Genomic DNA, 20,256 nt, shown 5'->3' on the forward strand with positions numbered 1-20,256 from the left:
CTTCCGAGGCCCCAGACCCCAGAGGATAGCAGTGCCTGGTGTGACCCGCCTGTTTGCAGAGCATTTAGGGCCGGGGACCTGTTGAGGGGGCCCGTTGACGGGAGTTCCCGGAGCCCCATTCCAGCTGCTGTGGGGGGCCAGCTTTGCCAGCCGGCCTTCTGAGGATGGATTTAGGCCACTGTGGGAGTGTCATCTCACAGTGCCGGCAAGGACCTGGGACTTGAGTCACTTCCCCAAGGCCTGACCACGGGGAGCAACGGCAGATTGAGAAGGCTCCTCAGGTGGCGACAGACGGACCGCTGGGGTATGGGTAGGCCCCCCCAAGCAATTTAGAGCAGGCCGACTCCCCTCATGTCCTGTACCGTCCCATCATCTCACGTCATGGGGCGCCCAGGTGGGTTCCCTGTGTGCAAGGCAGGGGGACACAGAGTTTGCAGCCACTCCTGCCCTGGGCACTGTGTCCCACAGGACCATCTCTGCGTCCCACAGGACCATCTCTGCTTGGGATCTTCCCGTTCTGAGAGAGGCACAGTACCCATCAGGCTCCTGGTCATCTCACAGCACCAGTAGGGGTACAGATGAGACCCAGTAGTAGTCACCCCAGCCCTCGACACCCACTCACCCCTTCCTGTCCCTGGGGACGTGCCTTTTCTGCTCACTCACATCAGTGGAGTCACACACCGTGTGGCCTGTGTTCGGCGTCTCTCACTGAGCATCGTGCGTTCGAGGTCCATCTACACTATAGCGAGTGTCAGTGCCTCCCCGCTTCTCATGGCCAAGTGACACTCCCCCGTATGGATGGCACGTTGTGTGTGTCCATCATCTGCATTTGGGTTGTTCCCACATCTGGACTATTGAGAATCCTGCCGCTGTGGGTGTCCAAGGCTGGGTTTTGTGTTGACGCACATTTTCAGCTCCCTCGGGTGGACACTGACGAGTGATGACAGCCTTTAGAGTGGTGACAGGCTTTCAAAGCTGGATTCCTCAGTGCGCTCAGTGTCTCAGCTCAGGACAGTTAGGCTGGGGAGAGCCGTTCCCATGGACGCCCTTTGACCTTGAGACAAAATGACATCAGTCTGCTAAGAAAAATAGCGCCGAGACCAGGTACTGAAGGTGCAGGTGGCCACATCCTTAGGCAAAGCAGGTCAGAGCCACTGCACAGGTGCGTTCCCGTGTCTGAGAAAGAAGCCTCATGTTCACCGTGTGCGGTGGTGGCATGGTGCCCAGTCGGCATGCAGGCGTCTTCCTGTTGGCAGCCACGCGGGTCTGTCTAGCCCCCGTCAACCCGCCTCTGAGCAGAACGCCGCTGGCTCTGCTGGCTGTGTGTCCGGGTCGCCCCCTGCTGGCCCTGTGTGGACATGGCATCGTGGCTTTCCAGCACGTTCTCTGGCGTCCTTGTTGCCCTGTGCCCTAGGCCCCGCCGCACCTGGGTGGCGTGTGGTGACCCGCACAACGCTCTGCAGTCTCACCCTATCCTTTCCTGACTGTCCCCACCCCAGCGGAGCCACCGGTACACGCGCCTCCGTCTTCCTTCCTGTCCTGCGCACTTCAGTGACAGAGTTCATCTCATCCGTTCCTCATTGGGTAGGGGCGCGGGGCCGAGTGAGACGCGTGACAAGCGCTTGTCCCTGTGTTTTCCTTCCAGCTGGAAAGAGGCGACTTCCTCTCGGAGGAGTGGAGAGAGCGGATCGCCAACACGAGGTATGGGGGCCGCAGGACGGTGCTGGGCCTGGTCAGGCGGGCCCCTAGGGCAGTCCTGCTGCTGAGGGCCCGCGTGCTGGGTGCCACTGCTTGCCTGTGAGGCAGAGCTGGATGGCGGAGGCAGTCGGGGCTTCCCTTCTGTCCCCCAATCGGGCCCCCTCGTCTCCTACCAAGGGTCACTCAGGACTGTCGCGGGGCAGGTGCTCAGTGGCCAGGCTTGTCAGGAAGGGCCGGCCCTTCCCCGCCCTCACGCCCAGACAGAGGGCCGCCCAGTGGTCTCAGCCCTGAGCTCCGCGCTCACTGTGTCTGCAGCCAGCCGCTCTGCCTGGCATGTCAGGGGTCTCGCTGCGGTCCCGTCTCTGCGGTCCCCTTGGCTTGAGCACAGTGCAGGAAACCACACGCCCTGCGCCTCCTGGCAGGTCCGCGCACATGTCCTTGGACAGAAGGCCATCGCAGAGCCCTCCCTGCTCCAGCAGGCCCCACCCCAAGGTTCTGACCTGTGATCTCTACGTCCACCAGCTCCCGAAGCTGTGCGTGCAGTCCTTCCCTGTCCTCTGTCCTGTCATCTTCCCTTTGCCCTTCCACTGGCCTGGGGCCGGGCCTCAGGAGCGGGAGGCTGGATTGTCATTTTGGCACCTGGCATCCAGCGCGGCTTGGCTGCAGCTGTGATGGGGCAGCAGGAGAGAAGGTTCGGGCATGAGGGTCTCGTGCCGATCTGCTGGAGCGGCCTGGACCTGGGCAACTGTACGAGGCCACGTCGCACGCTTTGTGGCGCTCCCCCTGGGGAGCGGCTGTCCGGCCTCGCTGGGCCGCTCCCGGGCTTCCAATGTGGCTTGCTGCCTTGTCCCCCAAAGCCCCCTCCTCTGGACACACCGGGTGAAGTCACCCCATGTCCCCACAGATGATTCTCTGGGCAGGTAGTGGCTAGGTCTCACTGTCTCTCAGAGGTATCCTCTTTCTTGCTCTTCTGTGAGCCTCCTGTCCCCATGGGCCAGGTCCTTCTCGTCTTGAGAGAACCATGCTGACCCCATGGATGCCCTGATCAAGTATTGTCTGGGGCTCTGGCCGCTGTGGTGGCCGAGCTGGATACTCACCGAGTGCTGACCAGTGTCGCCCAGGCCATGGTGTCCCACTGGCTGGGTCCCTAAGAGCCCCCGTGAGAGTGCAGTGCACCTGGCTGGGGACGGCCCCGCGGCGAGGCCTGAAGGCCAGCCTCTGCCAGAGTCCCCCGGTCTCCGCTTCCTGTCGAGGGCGTCCACTCCCACCATCCCCCCTGTCTGGGGCGACGCCCGCCTCAGGCAGCTTCCCGGCTTCTCAGAGTCTCAGGGGCCCGCCAGTCAGCAGTCCCAGGGCCCTTGTGGCACTGCCCGTTCCCGCCTGGGTCGTCTCGAGGCTCTGGCGTCCGCGGCCCCCCATGTGCTCTCCTGCGGGGCTCGGCCTCTCTGGGCTCTCCGGTCCTCATCGGGCTGTGTCCATGGCCCCCAGGCTGCCCCGCCGTGGTCTCTGCTCGCACGCGGCGGCCCCCGGAGAGCACGCTGCTGTGTTCACCCCTCGGGGTCCTTCCCGCCGCTCTGGCCCGCTCCTCCGCTGCTGTCCCTTCCCAGGCTTGTTGTGAAGCGTTCGGCTTCCTTGACTTTAAAGCTGTCAAGGTTTAGAACAAGGCGCGTGGGGATGACAGCTTCTCTGTTGCCTGTCACGTACACAAGAGGAAATGACGGCTGTCTGCATTTCTGCCGTCCACGACCCAGTGTTCGCTGCGGCACAGCTTTAACGTGCAGGCGCTTACAGTGCAGAGCAGGGCCACGCGACTAGATGGACGTGTCTGTCCCGCTTGTGGGTCTGTCCCGCTTGTGGGTCGGCTGCACGATGTCCCTGGAAGTTAGCCATTCAGAGCCTCGTGAGCAGGCTGGGGCCCGCTGGCAAGGCGACGGGGTGGGTGTGGCACCTCAGTGCTCTGGCTTGGGGGCAGCCCGCCCACCGCCCCAGCGGGCGTCTGCAGACTGAGGCTCCTAGGTCGCCCGCTTGCCCAGTACGAGACAACGTTTGAGCACGAGGCAGGCCGAGCCACCCCCATCGAAAGACCTTTGCTTCTAGTCACGGCCATGTTCAGACGCAGCTTGACTCGGTTGTGTTGCCTTCCTGCCTGGGTGTCAGCTCGCTCTCGCTCCGCCGTCCCCGGGTGACAGTTGTTCTCCTGCATTCTAGCCCAGAAATGTCGGAGAGGCGAGTGGGGACCGCCGCCCAGCCGGTGCAGGTTGACCTGGGGCCATCTTGGCCTGCACACGTCCTCCTTGGCTTTTCTAACAGTCTGCTGGTTACGGGAAACTCTGAGTTGTACAGTAGCAACAAATCGGGGCAGCTGTCCCACTCTGTGGGCCCTGGAGCCGTCCCCAGGCCGGGCGGAGGTGGTGCGGGCAGAGCCCGGGGCCCAGCGGGCTGCAGAGCTGGCCTCGGAGGTGGTAGGCGTCGTATGCACTGGTGCTCTGTGCACGTGTGGAAATGGAACCTTCATTTTACTCAACTGGAACATTGTTTTGCAGTGTTATATTTGTGAATAACTTTGCCTTTGGTCCTGAGGTGGATCACCAGCTGAAGGAGCGATTTGCAAACATGAAGGAAGGTAACGTACTTCCCCTGAACCCCGTCCTGTCACAGCCACCACATGCCCACTCGGTCTGGCTAGATTTAGGGCTGGCCACACATGCTGGACTTGTCCTGAGCTTCCGCATCCGTCCACTTCAGGCCCCATGAAAGGCCTTGGGCAGCAGGCACGCCCTGACTGGTTCTCCGTGTCACCTGGGTGGCCAGGCGCCTCCATCTCAATGTGGAGTGGAGTGACTGTACTCCCAGTGCTCGGTGGCTTGCGAGACTGGGGGTGGGTGGCCAAGTTGGCAAGAAAGACCCAGGCTGTCTGGTTAGACATGAGCTTCCGGGGACAGCGGATGGCTGCTTGGTTCGAGAATGCCCAGTTCACACTCCAGGGCTGTGGCGTGTCCCTGGAACTCAGGCCTGACTGGTTCTTGTTGACCTGTCAGCCCCCTCCTGGGGCGTCCAGGCCGAGCCTTCCTCGTTTGGAGCTGCCACCGCATGGCCAGGTCCTGCCCTGCCCAGAGCCCTCCCGGCAGTCCTGGGCCTCTTCTGGCAGTTTCTCCTGACTGCCCAGTCAGCAGTTATGCGTGGTTCCGGGCCACCGTGGGATATAACTTGAGAATGGTCCCTCCATCCATCTTTTTGACGATGCCGTGGGGTGTCCAGGCTCATCGTCCTGTTGCCCGTTCCAGACTCACCCTCCGTGATGACTTCGACCTTGACCCTCTCAGTCTCATTTCCTGCAGGCTTGAGTGCCCGGTTATCACATGAGGGCTAGCTTGGGGTCAGGCCTGCCTGCCAAGCCTTCCAGTCACCAGCGACCTGCTGTCCTGCAGTGACATGCCCTCAGAAGTTCCCTCATGCACCGTTGTCGTGCGGGCATTGTGGGTGGCAGGTTCCTGATGAGAGTGGTCTCAGGCCCCTGGGGTGCATTTGACCACGTCCCACTCTCTCAGATGTCCCCTGGGTCCCAGCGCCCTGTGTCAGCTCCCGCTCACTGCCTGGCATGGCAGGCTGCCACCTGACCCTGCACCTGGGACTCACCCTCTCCCCTAATGGGGGTGATGCTCAGAAACAGGCTGGGGACGGGGTGCCCATCTGAGTGTCGTGGGGCGCGTGTGTGTGCGTGCGTGTGCGCCCCCAGTGGGTTCATCCTCCTGTTCTAGACGTGGCGTTTCTTTCTTTGACTTTGGCACTCGGCTTTTTTTCTCAACTGCCGAGAGAGGCGCTGACGGGGGGGCTGGGCGCGTCCTTCGGCGCCCGTGGAGCGGTGTGGTGCTCACGCAGCATCCCAGCACAGGCGTCCGGGCTCCTCTCCTCCGAGGACTAACGTGGGCGTCAGGGGCGCGTCTGTGCACGGGTCGTCTCTCGACCCACAGTCAGCCCGTGTCCGCCTGGCAGGTGTGGGGCCGGCTGGTGCCCGTCAGACTCAGTGTCGGATAGGGGATGGTGGGGTTGCCGGGGGCGCGTTTCCGTGGGAGAGCAAGCCATAGGACAGGCTCGAGTGGCCTCCAGCTTTCTGTTGCTGGAGGGAACGGACAGGACCGCGGCCCTCTGTTGTCAGCACGCCACGTGCTGTGGTTCCCTCGCAGCCCGGCCTCCCGGCATTTCCTATCGGTGGCAGGGTACCTCTGCTTCCCCCAGGAACAGCAGTGACCGGTTCTCGTGTTTCAGGTGGCAGAATCGTGTCCTCGAAGCCCTTTGCACCTCTGAACTTCAGAATAAACAGTAGAAACTTGAGTGGTAAGAAGTTCTTCTGTGCGTGTGATTTTCAGCGCTGACGTGTTGCAGCTGGGTGTCCCCTGGGCGCTGCCGACATCAGGGCCGGGTCACTCTCTGGGGGACTGTCCTGGGCTCTGTTGGGGGCTGAGCAGCATCCCTGGCCCCCACCCACTCGATGCCAGGGGCACCCCCAGTGTGACAACCACAGATATCCCCAGACAGCACCCAGTATCCCTGGGGACAGAAACACCTGAGTTGAGGCCCCAGGTTTGACGGGAAGTTGAGGACTTGGGGGGTGCTTGGCGTTCTCACCCAGTCGGCCTGATGGGTGAATGTGGCTGTGTGTGGTGGGCTCCATTCCAGGCGGAACCTGACCCCTGGCCTCGTGGGGAAGGGCCACATTGCTCTGTGGCACTCGGCCTTGGGTCACAGTTTCTCGTGTGAGGGGTGTTCTAGCAGCCACGTGCTTTCTGAGGGCTCCTGAGCGCCCATCAGGCAGCTCACCGCCACTCTGCCTGGACAAGCGCCTGGGTCAGCGGGGGCCGTCTTGTATGCGTGCGCCCCGTGACCTGCAGCGTGCGGACGTCCAGGCAGCACTGTGCTGGCGGGCAAGGTGACCCCGTGCAACGCAGGCACCCAGCCCCGACTGCTCCCCTTGCAGACATCGGCACCATCATGCGCGTTGTGGAGCTCTCTCCTCTGAAGGGCTCGGTGTCATGGACGGGGAAGCCGGTGTCCTACTACCTGCATACCATCGACCGCACTATAGTGAGTGTCTCCCCATGTCCCACTGCGCGCACCATCGACCCCGCCGTAGTGACGTCCCTCGTGTCCTACTATGTGCACCACTGACCCCACTGTAGTGAGTGTCCCACCCCCACCATCCCATGCAACAGCGCTGTCCCACAGCAGGAGTGTCTGGGGGGCCCTATATCCGCCTTTTCTGCTCCTGGTCTTTATGAGGGCGGATGTTGTCTGAGTGATGTGACAATGACAGACTCAGCCTCCGTGTCATAGGTCTCTAGTGTGCGTGTAGCCCCTGAGCCAGCCCGGCTCTGTCCCAGGCACACCCCATGTGAGAGGCCCTGTGGGGTGCACGGCCCCCGAGGGCGGGCCTGCGGCCGGCCTGAGTGGTGTCTGGGTGGAGGCGCATCCCTTTCAGGAGGCCTGGTCGTGGCCCCGGCCGGGCTTGCCACCGCTCTCGCCTGCTCAAGGTTTGGGACAGACTTCTCATGAGGTATTTTTTTTCTTTTCTCTTTTTAGCTTGAAAACTATTTTTCTAGTCTGAAAAATCCAAAACTCAGGGTAAGTGTGTGATTTGTGTTTTCACTGAATGTGACTCACGGGGGCACCGCTCGATGGAGCTCTGGGTGGCGGGTGGCAACGCCAGTTTGAGGGACGGGGTCTGGGCCCTGCCTCACCGCCTGCGAACAGCCTTCGGGAGCTGGGCTGTGTGTTTGCAGCCTTGGAGCGACGTCAGGTAAGTCGGAGCAGGACAAGGGAGCCACTCGGTGCCCGCAGCCCCCATGTCCTAGACCGAGCCCCCAGGGGCTGTGGTGCCAGAGCTGCTGGTCCTCTTCAGGTGTGGGCAGCCTCATCTAGGCAGGTGCCCTGGCTTGAGGGGTGCCGGCCTAGGTTCTGATGTGCTCTGCTGCTCGTCCCAGGGTCCCCACAGTGCCCAGTCCTGGAAGCCACCTTCCCCAGATATCAGAGGACATCTGTCTAAATGTCTGTCTTTTTGGAGATGCAAACGAGCATCTGAGCAGAAAGAAGCTCGCGTGCCTGGGGTAGCGTGTCCCTGTGCTGTACTTGGGGTAGCGGATGATCACGTGGTCCTGGCCACACCTGAGCACAGAGAATAGGCTGAGCTGCTGTCGCCCCACGGCCTTGCGGCAGCCCTCAGAGCGTGTGCTCCAGGCGCGAGTGGAACTCGCTGTGGCCGCCCCATTCCCCTGGGGGTCTTTCAGGCGGCTGCTTCACCGCTGCCCGGGGCCTTCGGGCTTTGATTGTGTCTCTCTTCCCATGCGTCACTGTTCAGAAGGCTGCCGGGTTTCCGACCAGAGATTTGGGGGGGGGTCCTGCTCGCATGCAGTGTGCACACACACACTGCTCAGGGGCAGCTCACGGGCTTCTCCATGCCTCAGTTTCCTAGCCTGTACAGGGGGCAGAGGAGTTGACGTGAACAGGGTGGGAGGGGCCCCAACAATGCCGGCCTTCAGAGGACGCGCTGGCACTGGGGGACATGTCCCACACTTGCTTTCCAGGAGGAACAAGAGGCAGCTCGGCGCCGGCAGCAACGAGAAAACAAGAGCAACACGACCACGCCCACGAAAGTGCCTGAGAGCAAGGTGGCCGTGACCGCGGACACCCCCGTGGTGAGTGCCCACACCCTGGCCCCGCACAGCCGCCGGCGGGCATGGTCCCTGGTCGCCTGCTCACGCCACAGAGGGAGGCGGTGCTGGGCAGCGCATGTGTCAGGCAGCCCGGACTGCCAGGCTGGAGGTCAAAAGGAGGGGCCCCTGGGGTGTGGGGTCTCCTGGGGTCTCCTGGGGTGTCGGGCTTGTTAATAACAGCGGTTTTGCTCCCTGGACACCCCGTCCGCTAGGATTCTGGTGCTGAGGAAGAAAAAACAGGGACGGCTACCATCAAGAAGCCGTCTCCCTCCAAGGCACGGAAAAAGAAGCTGAACAAGAAGGGGCGGAAACTGGCTGGCCGGAAGCGCGGGCGCCCCAAGAAGATGAGCACTGCGAACCCCGAGCGTAAGCCCAGGAAGAGCCCAACTGCACTGGACCTGCTGCACGCCCAGACCGTGTCCCAGGCCGCGGCCTCGCCGCAGGGTGAGGGACGCCTCCCGCCAGGCCCTGAGTCGTTCCCTGGGCCATGGCCTTCCTAGAGTCCCTGTCCGGGGCTCGCCAGGGCCTCGCTCCGCCCCCACAGTGCCCTGGGCTCCAATGACGCCAGCAGCCTGGCAGAAACGATATTGCTCGCGGGACTTTTAGGTCATGAGGGCGTTCGCCTCGGCTTTTAGAACTGTCGAGTCGCGGTGTCTGGTCGTGCTGGGGCCCAGGAGCTGCGTTGAGTCTCACCTTTGAAAGCGGGGAGAAGTTGCACAGAGCAGGCGGGGTGCTCTGGTGTATGCATTGACACGGGACTGCCGCTGCCTCCCGCAGATGCGTACAAGTCACCTCACAGCCCATTTCATCAGCTACCTCCCAGCGTGCAGCGGCACCCTCCCGACCAGCTGCTGTTGGCACCCACCCCCCCTGCACTGCAGAAGCTGCTAGGTGAGCAGGCGTGGGGCGCGCGCGGCTCCACAGCTCCACAGCAGGTCCAGCGTGGTGGCTGGGCATGGGGGTGAGGTTTTGGCAAGCCCCCGTGATACCCACATTGCCAGCCGACCACACTGGCGTCGCGAGGGCCCAGGGTCAGTCCTGCCACATGGATTGATGTGGGCCCAGGCAGTTGTCGGAGGTCGAGGTTCTGTGCACCAGGGAACACTGGGCAGTGTCTGGGGACATCGGCGGTCTTCATAGTGGGGTGCTTCTACATCGTGTGGGGGGCAGGGAGGCTGCTCAGGCCCCTGCAGTGCCCTGGACAGCCCATGGAGGTGACCTGCCCAGGGTCCTCAGTGTGGGGCAGAGTCAGTCTGGGATGGCCAGGCCACAGGGGAGCAAGGGCCGTGTGAGAGCTGAGCACCTGCCACCTTGCGGGACTCAAGTGGGTACTGTGCATCTTCTTAAAGCTGTCGCTTTCCCGCAGCCCAGCATCAACAGTGTGTGTTTACTGGGAAAAACTGGCAGATCAGGTCACAGAAATCTCCAGTCTTGGGGAGGAAAGGAACATGGGCGGCAGTGGCAGGAACTGCAAGGGGTTCACAGGAGCGTCTTGCTACTGTACCCCCGGGGCTCCAGGGGACACCAAGGCAGCATTGGGAGTGAAAGTGCCACACAGTGACAGGCGGTTTCAGCAGCATCCGATGATGGGGCCGGGGGAGCTCCTAGGGAAATTCGAGCTACACCCGTCTTCCAGCTGCGGCCTGTGGCATCGGCACTGAAACTTTGCCCCCCATCTTCCTCAGAGTCCTTCAGGATTCAGTATCTGCAGTTCCTGGCATACACGAAGACCCCCCAGTACAAGGCCGGCCTGCAGCAGCTGCTGGACCAGGAGAAGGTGAGGGGCAGCCGATTCCGTGTGCCCACCTGCAGCATACCCCGCTCCTGTCCCAGAGGGCCCGCCCACGTGTTTGGGGACAGCTGCCGCCAGAACCAGTAGGTCTCTGGTGACACTTAGAGTTTGGGTGCGCCCAGCCACACCCTCATCTGTGGCTTTTCCAAGGGTGGGAAGCATAAGGCTCTGATGCTCTAAGTCACAGAGGCCGGTGCTGCCCTCTGATGGCAGCCTCGGAGAGCCGGCCAGTCTGCAGTTGCCACGTCTGAGTGCGGGGATATGTGGCTCCCCTCCTCGTGGGGGGGGCCGCGCTCTTCATCAGTGACATAGGCTGAGACTCTCGGAGGGAGGGCCTGGGCAGGGACGGTCTCCACTCACCAGCTCTTCCTCTCCTACAGGAGAAGAATGCCCGCTTGCTGGGTGCCGCCCAGCAGCTGTTCGGCCACTGCCAGGCCCAGAAGGAAGAGATCAAGAGGCTGTTCCAGCAGAAGCTGGATGAGGTAGGGCTGCCCGAGGCCGAAGCGACCGCATGCAGGCTGGGGGTGGGCGGGGCTGGGGTGCAGCCGAGGCCACCGAGATCCAAGTAAACCGTTTTCTTTTCGGGGGCCTAGAACCTGGGCCCTGGAGCCACTCCTGGCTCCCCTCTCTGGAGGCCCATAGCTGCCTCCGTCCTGTCTGTGCCCGGCACGGCGCTGGCGGCCATGTCTGGCTGGCAGTGAGCCCCTCTTGGCGTCATGTGTCCACAGCTGGGAGTGAAGGCTCTGACCTACGACGACCTGATCCAGGCTCAGAAGGAGATCTCCGCTCACAATCAGCAGCTGCGGGAGCAGACGGAGCAGCTGGAGACGGACAACCGGGCGCTGAGGGGCCAGAGCCTGCAGCTGGTACGCACGGGCGGTGCCTCCAGCGCATCCCACGGCCAGCGGGCGCCGTGGGCCCCAGACTGAGGGAGAGCCAAGTGTCCATTGGTTGACAGGCTGGGAAGCTAGCGTCCTGGGACAGAGAGATGACCCAAGGGTGGCTGCAAGGCCCAGTGCATCCTCCCGAGCACAAGTTCCCCTATAGTGCGTGTAGGGCGGTCCTGGCTCCCCGCTCTGTCCTGTTCTCAGAGAGCTCCCGTCGTCCTTCGCTCTCAGAGTGGTGAGCACAAGCAGGGCCTAGGGCCTGCAGGTGGCTCCTTGGGTTTCTGTCCGGGCGTCGCAAACACTGACGATTTCACTAGATGGGCCTCTTGAGGGGCCCGGATTTTTCTGGCCCTTCGTCCCCTGATGCTGGGCTCCTTAAAGAGTCCCCAGGGCCAGGGTGCGGGCCCGTGTGACCTCTCTCCTGGGATTCCCCGGGCACCCATCACTGGATGTGCAGGGATCTCCTAATGGGCTGTCCTCCTCCATCCAGTGGGACCCTCACCGTGCTCCTGTGGGCATGTCCTACAGGAACCTTGGTCTTCTCGGGCCACCTCCACAACCTGGCCCTCCAGAAGCGGGAGGGAGAGAGGGACCGGCTCTTGGGGATACCTGCCCAGCGGCCCACCTAGCCTCCTCCCAGAGCCCAGTGTCAGGGGCTGCGGGGGTGGGAGAGGAAGGAGACCCCCTGCCAGGCAGCCTGGCTGTCTCATCCTCCCCACAGCCACCCACATGCCGAGGCTCACGGCTTTGCTCACCCGTCCCCATAGCTGAAGGCTCGCTGTGAGGAGCTGAGGCTGGACTGGCCCACGCTGTCCCTGGAGAAGCTGCTGAAGGAGAAGCAGGCCCTGAAGAGCCAGATCTCGGAGAAGCAGAGGCGCTGCCTGGAGCTGCAGGTATGGGCCGGGCCGGGCTGGGTGGGGGCATTGGCGTTCGGGCTTCGACCCTGTTGTCAGGACATGGTCCGCGCCATCAGCAGACCCACTGAAGCCACCCTTCCCCCGAGGACAGTGCCAGTTCCGGGTGTCACAGCAGCCCGCTTCCTGTGCAGTAGTCAGCCCTGGAGGGGGCGCAGAGCCGGGCGAGTGGGGATGAGTGGAGATGGGGCACCCAGGGCATGGCGCAGCCGCAGGGTGCGGAGCGCCCCCTGGTGGCGCGTCTGACACCGGCACAGAGAGGCCTGTACTTTCCTGACAGCAGCTCCTTCACTGAGGGTGGCTAAAGAAGGTGGGAGGCCACGGCATGTAGTCCAAGGCCGAGTTCTGAGGAGGGGACTTTGAAGTGGCAGGAAAGGAAAGAGGCACATGAGGCATAGCACCAGAAGTGTCGACAGCTCCAGGAGCACAGGCTGCACCCTGCCCGGTGCCTCCCCGCCCGGCTCCAGGGCACGCAGAGCTGCCACGTTGCCCACCTCGGGGTCCTTCCCAGTAGGTCTTTAACAGTAACACTGCAATGAGTTTGTTTGCAGACCCGTGAGCTGCGAAGGCCTAGTGATGTGTGACCCAGGTGTCTCACACCCCCTGAGCCAGCAGTCATGTCACAGACAGAGCTTTGCTGCTGTCACCAAAGCTCAGCCACGTTTCCACGCATGCGCCCACAAGAGCAGTCTCCACCAGGGACCGTACTTGGGTTTTAGCTTTAGTATAATAGAGAAACGGTGCGTGTTCTCGTGTGGAGAACACCCAGAGCGTGTGAGCCGAAAGGAAACAACGCCCACGTCCTGGCTCCTGGACAGAAATGCCGTTTCAGGGTTTTTCCCGTTTTACACTCGCGGAAACTCTGCGTCCTCTGCCCCTTGCTTCCCGGGAGGCACTGTTTCGTGTCAGCGGATGTGCATCTGCAGAGCTGCCTGGACACGCATGCTGTCTGCCCGCTGCCCAGAGCACCCCGACTGGGTGTGGGTGGTCGGCTGCCCCGGCCTCCCGGTCACAGGCAGCCGGTCCGCGTCTCTGCAGCCGCTGTGGTTGGGGGTGCTCCCTGCTCTCCCGGGCTGGTCCCCTCTGCTGGGCTGCTGGGCTGCTGGGCTGCTGGGCCGGGGCCCGTGGCGGGTATGTGCAGGCCTGACATCCTCTGTCTTCCAGATCAGCATCGTGGAGCTGGAGAAGAGCCAGCGGCAGCAGGAGCTCCTGCAGCTCAAGTCCTGCGTGCCGCCTGACGAGGCTGTGGCCATGCACCTGCGTGGGAAGGGTGGCCTGGGCCGAGAGCTGGAGGTGGAGCCCAGTCGGCTGCACCTGGAGCTGGACTGCTCCAAGTTTTCACTGCCCCCGTTCAGCAGCCTGAGCCCCGAGCTCTCCGTGAACGGCCATGCAGCCGGCTACGAGCTGTGCGGCACACTGAGCCGGCCACCATCCAAGCAGAACACGCCCCAGGACCTGGCCTCCGTGCTGGACCAGGAAGTCGTGCCCTGCACCCCCAGCCACGGCAGCCGGCCCCGGCTCGACAAGCTGTCGGGCCTGGCCTCGCCTGACTACACTCGGCTCTCACCAGCCAAGCTGGTGCTGAGGCGGCACCTGAGCCAGGACCATGCGGCCGGCAGCAAGGCGGCCACCAGTGAGCTGCATCCACGGTGAGTGCACAGGCCGGTGGGCCTGCCCACAGGGCCCTTCGCCGTCGTGGAGTCTGGGGAGCGGGTGCACCTCCGCGTAGAAGGTATTCAGGGGACTGCTGGCCCAGGCCACCAGCTCTGAATGCAAAGCCGTGGGGGCGCCCCAGAGAGTGACCAAGGGACGCCTCTCGTTCCAGAGCTGAGCACGTCAAGGAGAACGGCCTTCCATACCACAGTCCAGGCCTGGCTAACGGCATCAAGCTGAGCCCTCAGGAGCCACGGCCCTCGTCCCCCGTGGCCTTGCAGATGACCGGAGAGAAGGGCAGCGAGAAGGTGTGGGCAGCTGCCGGGAGAGGCCCGTGGGGCGGGCCCGGGCCTCCTCGCCTGCACCCGGGCTGAGCGCTCAGCCGTCACTCAGCGGCCACCTGGGGCGGGTCTGCTGGGAGAGGGTGTCCAGGGGAGGCTGGTGGAGGGCTCGGGGCTCCTCAGGTCCCCACCCACCGTCGCCTGGCTTTGTAGCATGGCCCAGTTAGGCAGGCGTTGCCTGTGTGGACGGTAGGGGAGGACGGCTCTGTCTGCGTGTGGCAGCAGGTCTGGGCAACGGCAAGTCAGAGCACGAGGACGAGCGGTCGGGGGGTTCCGGGGGTGAGGTTTCCGTCCACTGCAGTGGGCCCTCATCCGTGGCTGGACGGTCGCTGTGCCCTTTGGGTGGTGCTCGCGGCTGGGCGTGCGCGGGTAGCAGGAACAGGTGAGTCCGCTCTGTCCGCAGGGTCTGAAGGAACGCGGCCACGCCAGCAGCGGGGAGGCCATCACCAGCCTACCCGTCAGCATCCCGCTCAGCACTGTGCAGCCCAGCAAGCTGCCCGTCAGCATCCCTCTGGCCAGCGTGGTGCTGCCCAGCCGCGCCGAGAAGGTGGTGAGTGGGCGCCTTGGGGGCCAGGCCCAGCTCCGGGACACTGCTGGTCCCAGAGCGCCGATGCAGGCAGAAGGGCCTTCCGTCTGGGTGTGTCCCTTTTTGTTAAGCTGCGTGCTGTTGAATTGTGAATACATCACGGTGCCCAAAAAAGTAGAAGGTCCAAAACGCAGATTTAATCTCAGAAACGCCCTGCTTCTCTCTCGGATCTTTGTCAGTGGCAGTGTTGCAGTTGGGAAGGGGGTTGAGCTGCTGGGTTTGGCAGAAGCCGGAAGCCCTGTCCCCTTCCTGCAGCCCACACGTGCCTCCTCCCGCCTCACGCGTGTGGACTCACAGGAACTGACGCTCGTGCGATGGAGCTTCTCTGTTGAGATGTGATTTGCACATGAGCTGTCATCTAAAGCATGCAGTCGGTGGCGTTCAGCACGTTCACGGGGTCATGCACCCTCCCCGTCCAGTTCAGAGCCTTCCATCACCCCAAAAGGAAGCCCTGTCACTCCCCACCCCCTCCCCAGCCCCTGACACCCACTCGCTCTCTTCCTGTCCCCATGGACGTCCCTGTTCTGGACACATCACGTCAGTGGAGTCACACCGTGTGGCTTTGTGTTTAGCATCTCACTGAGTGTTGTGTGTGTCCCGGGTCTGTCCACGTCGTGGTGCGTGTCAGCACCTCCCCGCTTTCATGGTCAAGTGACACTGCCTCTTGTGAGTGGACACGGAGTGTGTATGTTATGTGTCAGTGAACGTTTCTTGTCCCCACGCTTCGTCTGCTATGAACGTGTAAAGGTGGGGTGTGGACGGAGTTCTCACCACATTCCACATAGGAGTCACGACTGCAGACCCTCCACTCTCCCTGTCCCCTTCATCCCCAGTCTGTGCCCATTAGCCAGAGCCAGCCTTTAGGACCCAGGTCCGACATCTGTCCCTCCCCACACCCTGAGCAAGTCACTTGGGCTTCTGCTGCTCACTCTTGTGCACCCTCCATTCCCCGGGCCCTCGGAACGCCCTGTGGCCTGTGACCCTGCACTCACCCGCCAGCCCCCGCTCGGCTGACGGCGCCCCCTCTCCCCGCAGAGAAGCACCCCCAGCCCTGTGCCGCAGGCCCGGGAGTCCTCGTCCACCCTGGAGAAGCAAGTGGGCGCTCATGCCCACGGCGCGGGGAGCAAAGGCCTCACCCTGGCCCCCACAGGTGAGGGCACCCCTCCCACTCCCACGGGGCTGGGCTTGGCACAAGGTCTGAGCAGACCGGGGGTCTCAGCCAGGCCCCCAGACATCCAGGCTGGGCTCAGAGCCTGGCTCCTCTGGCTGTGGGGTCCGTGCTGAGTCAGGGTCACCATCCCTGCCGACAGCAGCAGCACGGTGAGCCACAGGGCGTCCAGCCCTCAGCACGTTGTGGGAACTTCTGGCTGGCATCCTGACGTGGGTGTGCTCGGCCTGGTTTACCCCAGCCTGGGTGGCATGCTGGCCACATCCTCGTCAAACCGCTTTGGCTCCTAGGCCGCTCACCTTCTCCCTGGGTCTTAGTCTCCTTTGCAGAGCCAAATCTTGGTGCGCTTGTGTGTTGACACAGGGTCGGGGGACACCGTGGCTGTGCAGCTTAGTGAGTCTCTTTCACAGCTGCTCAGCTCTGGTGTGACAGCTCGTGGGCAGGTGGCGGGCCTGTGCCAGAAACACTGTGTGCCACCCATGGGCCAGGCTACAGCTTGCCGACCTATGTGAGCATGTGGCTAGTTTGGAAATTATTTTTCCAGGCGTGAAGCATCAATGCAGAGGCCAGTGCTGAGCCCAGGCCCTTCTGGTCCCCTGGCACTCTCCTGCGCCAGTGCTGGGAGAGGGCTTGGCAGCTGACAGCGTGACACGTTCTGGGCAAGACCCAAGTCCTGTGTCACTCAATGCCACCAGCTATCTGACCCTGTAGAGAAAGCTCTGAGAGAGGGTGTGCAGAGTTGTGGACAGGCTACAGGCCTCACGTGGCGGGAGGGAGCTTACGCCTGCCCACAGGTGCCTGCCTGGTCCCTCGGGGCCATTTCTGGTGGCAGCCATGACATGGGGACTGAGCGTCCTGACCAGCTCCACCTGGGGCAGTGCCGTCCTAGCCAGCCTGGGCGTCCTCTCCTGGGACAGGCTCCCCTGAAAACCTGTGTCCTTCCCAGCAGGCTTTTCCTACGCCGGCTCAGTGGCTATCACTGGGGCCCTGACAGGCAGTCCGGCTCCGCTCGCTCCTGGGGCCGAGCCCCCTGCCTTTGACGAGTCCTCCAGCTCGGGGAGCCTCTTCGCACCCATGGGCTCCCGCAGCTCGACGCCGCAACACCCCCCACTGCTGGCCCAGCCCCGGAACTCCGGCCCAGCCTCGCCTGCCCACCAGCTCTGTGCCAGCCCCCGGCTCGGCGCCACCCAGGGCCCGCTCCCCGACGCCAGCAAAGGGGACCTGCCCTCCGAGGCCGGCTTCTCGGATCCAGAGAGCGAGGCTAAAAGGAGGGCTGTCTTCACCGTGTCGGCCAGTGCCGGCAGCGCCAAGCAGTCACCTTCCAGCAAGCACAGCCCTTTGCCCGCAGGCACCCAGAACCACGGGCAGGACAGCCGCAAGCGGGGCAGGAGGAAGCGGGCGTCAGCGGGCACGCCCAGCCTGAGTACGGGCGTGTCCCCCAAGCGCCGGGCCCTGCCATCCGTTGCTGGCCTCTTCACGCAGTCTTCAGGGTCCCCTCTCAACCTCAACTCCATGGTGAGGCCCGGAGGGAACACTGGGCAGGAAGTGGGGCCTCGCCCAGCACAGACTGATGGGGGCCTGGGCACTGCGCCTCTTGTTCCCAGGCCCGCCGTGCAGGAAGGGGCAGCACCGGGTGCTCCGCCACCTACGAGGCCACACCGGGAGGACCGAGCGCAGCCCTCGGGGTCAGTGTACTAGAGCTGCTGACGGGGTCGTGCGTGTCTGTGTCACCCTGCAGGTCAACAACATTAACCAGCCCTTGGAAATCACGGCCATCTCGTCCCCCGAGAGCTCCCTGAAGAGCTCCCCCATCCCTTACCAGGACAATGACCAGCCGCCCGTGCTCAAGAAGGAGAAGCCCCTGAGCCAGACCAATGGGGCCCACTACTCCCCTCTGACTTCAGACGAGGAGCCAGGCTCTGAGGATGAGCCGGGCAGCGCCAGGTGCGGGGCGGGGTGGGCACCGTCAGGGCTCAAAGGACAGGCCCCCGCGGTCAGGCGTGACCTCTGGGGACAGGCCACTTGCACGTGCCCTGAGCTGGTGGGCGCAGGTCTCTAATGGCCAGCTACTCCCTCTCCGAGTGACTCCTCCGGGAGCCCCAGTGAGCGGGACCACACAACACGTGTCCTTGTGTCTCAGGCTCATGCCACTGAGCACAGTGTTCTCCAGGTGCATCCACGTTTTAGCAGGTGTCAGGACATTCTACCTCTTTCGGGCTGAATGATACTCTGTCGTGTGGATGCATCACGTGGTGTTCATCCATCATCCATCTGTGGACGCTGGGGTTGCTTCCAGTTACTGCAGCTGTGTATCGTGCTGTTCTGAACACTCACGTGATGTGTTCGTTTGTCCTCATTAACCTCACACCGAGTAGTGGGACTGCTGGGTCCCGTGTTAATTTTGTTTAATTGTTTGAGCAGCGTTGTCCTGCTTCCCACAGCGGCCACCCCGTTGTGGGTTCCCACCAGCCACACGCCCTTGCTGGCACCTGTTCTCCTCTGGGTTTGTTTTCTAACGTGACATCTGTTCTTGGGGGTGTGCAGAGCTTTCATCTCCCTGAGGAGTGATACTGTTGAGCATCATCTCAGGTGTCACCTGTGGAGCCATGTCTGTTCGGGTCCTTTTTTGTTATTTATTTACGAGTAACTTGTGTGTTCGAGACACGTGGTGTGCGAGTGTCCCCTCTTCCTCCCTGGGTCGTCTCTTTACTTTCTTGCCGGTGTCTTTGAAAGCACGAACGTGTTAAATCGTGACAAAGTCTCTTTCACCTGTGCTTCCTTGGGCTGCCTGTGCTTTTGATGTCTCATCGCAGTTATTTCGTTTCGTTTTTCTCCCACACACGCCCATCACGGCTTTCAAAGCTGCACTTGGGTGCTCGCTCGTGTTGGGCGCATCCCTCCTAGCAGTTCCCGAATTCTTTCAGGAGTTTTCTCGTGTCTCTGGAGGTCAGAGTGTCCGTTGGGACAGATCTAAAGTGCTGACACAGAACGCACACCGTTTACAATCGGGCGCTGCTGCGAGTTCCAGCTCGCCGTGGCAGCCGCGTACTGCACGTCACACACACAATGTGCTGGACGGCACGACACACCACAGCAGGCACCCGAGGTGTCAGATAGAGCCTGAGAGCAGGGAGCGGAGGCGGTTCCTTCTGGGATGCGTGTGTTTCTGTGTGGGGAGACAGAGTCCCTGGGCCTCTGCCGTGGCCGATCTGTCAGCCCTGTCCCCACCAGGGACAGCATCGCACCAGCACTGGGGCCACCACACGGGTGTGAGAGTGCCAGGGTCTGCCTGGCAGCCACAGATCCTCTCGAAAGAGGTCTTGAGGTCCCCCGCGGCCCGGTCTTCCGAGGAACTCGACGTACAGTTTCACGTGTACATGGGGTCAAGTCACCGTCTTTTTGTTTTTTCTTGATAGAATTGAGAGAAAAATTGCAACTATCTCCTTAGAAAGCAAATCTCCTCCAAAAACCTTGGAAAATGGTGAGTAATGGTGCTCCCGTCAAGTGATTTTCTCGTACCAGGTGATACAGCCCCAGGCTAGCAATTATGCTGGGCCTCGTTGCCTGCCTGTGATGGGACCACCTCCCGGCCGCTCCCCCACCCCAGTGCTGCCAGGCACCGTAGCCTCAGTGGCCAGGGCAGCCGGCCTTTCTCCTCCCCTCGTGGTCCCGAAGTGTGGCTCTGTGCTGCCTGCTCGCAGCAGGCCAGCCTGGCCCCCAGAAGAGACCCTCGTGGACCTAAATGCTCTCATCTGTGGCAAGGGCTTCATTCATCTGAGCCCATGCATCCCCCTCCCAGACCCCTTAGAGCACCACAGCCCCCACCCTGCTTGGCCCCTCAGAGGCACACAGGCCTCAGCCCCTGCCTCTCCTTGTCAGGCGGTGGCCTGGCGGCAAGGAAGCCCATGCCTGCCAGCGAGCCGGTCAACAGCAGCAAGTGGAAGGCCACCTTCTCGCCCATCTCCGACCTTGGCCTGGCCAAGGCCGTCGACAGCCCGCTGCAGGCTGGCCCCGCCCTGAGCCAGAACTCCCTGTTTGCTTTCCGGCCCGCCCCAGAGGAGCCCGGCCCGGCCGACGCCAAGCTGGCCACCCACCCCAGGAAGAGCTTCCCCGGGGCCGTGCCGGGGGCCGGTGGGCTGAGCCCCAGCAGCAACCCCTCCAACGGCTTCGCCTTCAGCGGAGGCCTGGCCGCTGACCTCAGTTTACACAGTTTCAGTGATGGTGCTTCTCTCCCCCACAAGGCCCCCGAGGCGGCCGGCCTGGGCGCCCCCTTGAGCTTCCCTGCCCCACGAGGCAAGGAGGGTGGCACGGAACCCGGCCCCTTTGTGAACAAGAGGCAGCTGGACGGACTGGGCGGCCTGAAGGGCGAGGGCGGCAAGGGCAGGGAGGCGGAGCTGGGCCCCCCCACGTGTGCGCCCTCGGACAAGGCCTCGGCACACGGCAAGGCGGGCAAGGGCCGGGACCGCGAGCCTGACTTCAAGAACGGCCACAACCTCTTCATTTCCGCCGC

General features: G+C 62.9%; 1 protein-coding gene across 1 annotated transcript in view; it reads left to right on the forward strand.

Moving 5' to 3' along the window:
* The window catches only part of DOT1L (DOT1 like histone lysine methyltransferase), a 39,297-nt gene that overhangs the window by 14,823 nt on the left and 4,218 nt on the right, over positions 1 to 20,256 (forward strand). Inside the window, 20 exon segments of the mRNA XM_025042710.1 lie at positions 1,646 to 1,701; positions 4,242 to 4,321; positions 5,965 to 6,033; positions 6,674 to 6,780; positions 7,276 to 7,317; positions 8,277 to 8,387; positions 8,618 to 8,849; positions 9,183 to 9,296; positions 10,091 to 10,182; positions 10,578 to 10,679; positions 10,926 to 11,063; positions 11,852 to 11,977; positions 13,163 to 13,647; positions 13,824 to 13,959; positions 14,396 to 14,542; positions 15,614 to 15,728; positions 16,696 to 17,261; positions 17,485 to 17,690; positions 19,163 to 19,227; positions 19,626 to 20,255. Coding sequence (XP_024898478.1) covers positions 1,646 to 1,701; positions 4,242 to 4,321; positions 5,965 to 6,033; positions 6,674 to 6,780; positions 7,276 to 7,317; positions 8,277 to 8,387; positions 8,618 to 8,849; positions 9,183 to 9,296; positions 10,091 to 10,182; positions 10,578 to 10,679; positions 10,926 to 11,063; positions 11,852 to 11,977; positions 13,163 to 13,647; positions 13,824 to 13,959; positions 14,396 to 14,542; positions 15,614 to 15,728; positions 16,696 to 17,261; positions 17,485 to 17,690; positions 19,163 to 19,227; positions 19,626 to 20,255 — 3,619 coding nt within the window.

Source organism: Pteropus alecto, unplaced genomic scaffold, assembly GCF_000325575.1.
Source record: "Pteropus alecto unplaced genomic scaffold, ASM32557v1 scaffold30, whole genome shotgun sequence".
In the NCBI taxonomy this organism is placed as follows: Eukaryota; Metazoa; Chordata; class Mammalia; order Chiroptera; family Pteropodidae; genus Pteropus; species Pteropus alecto.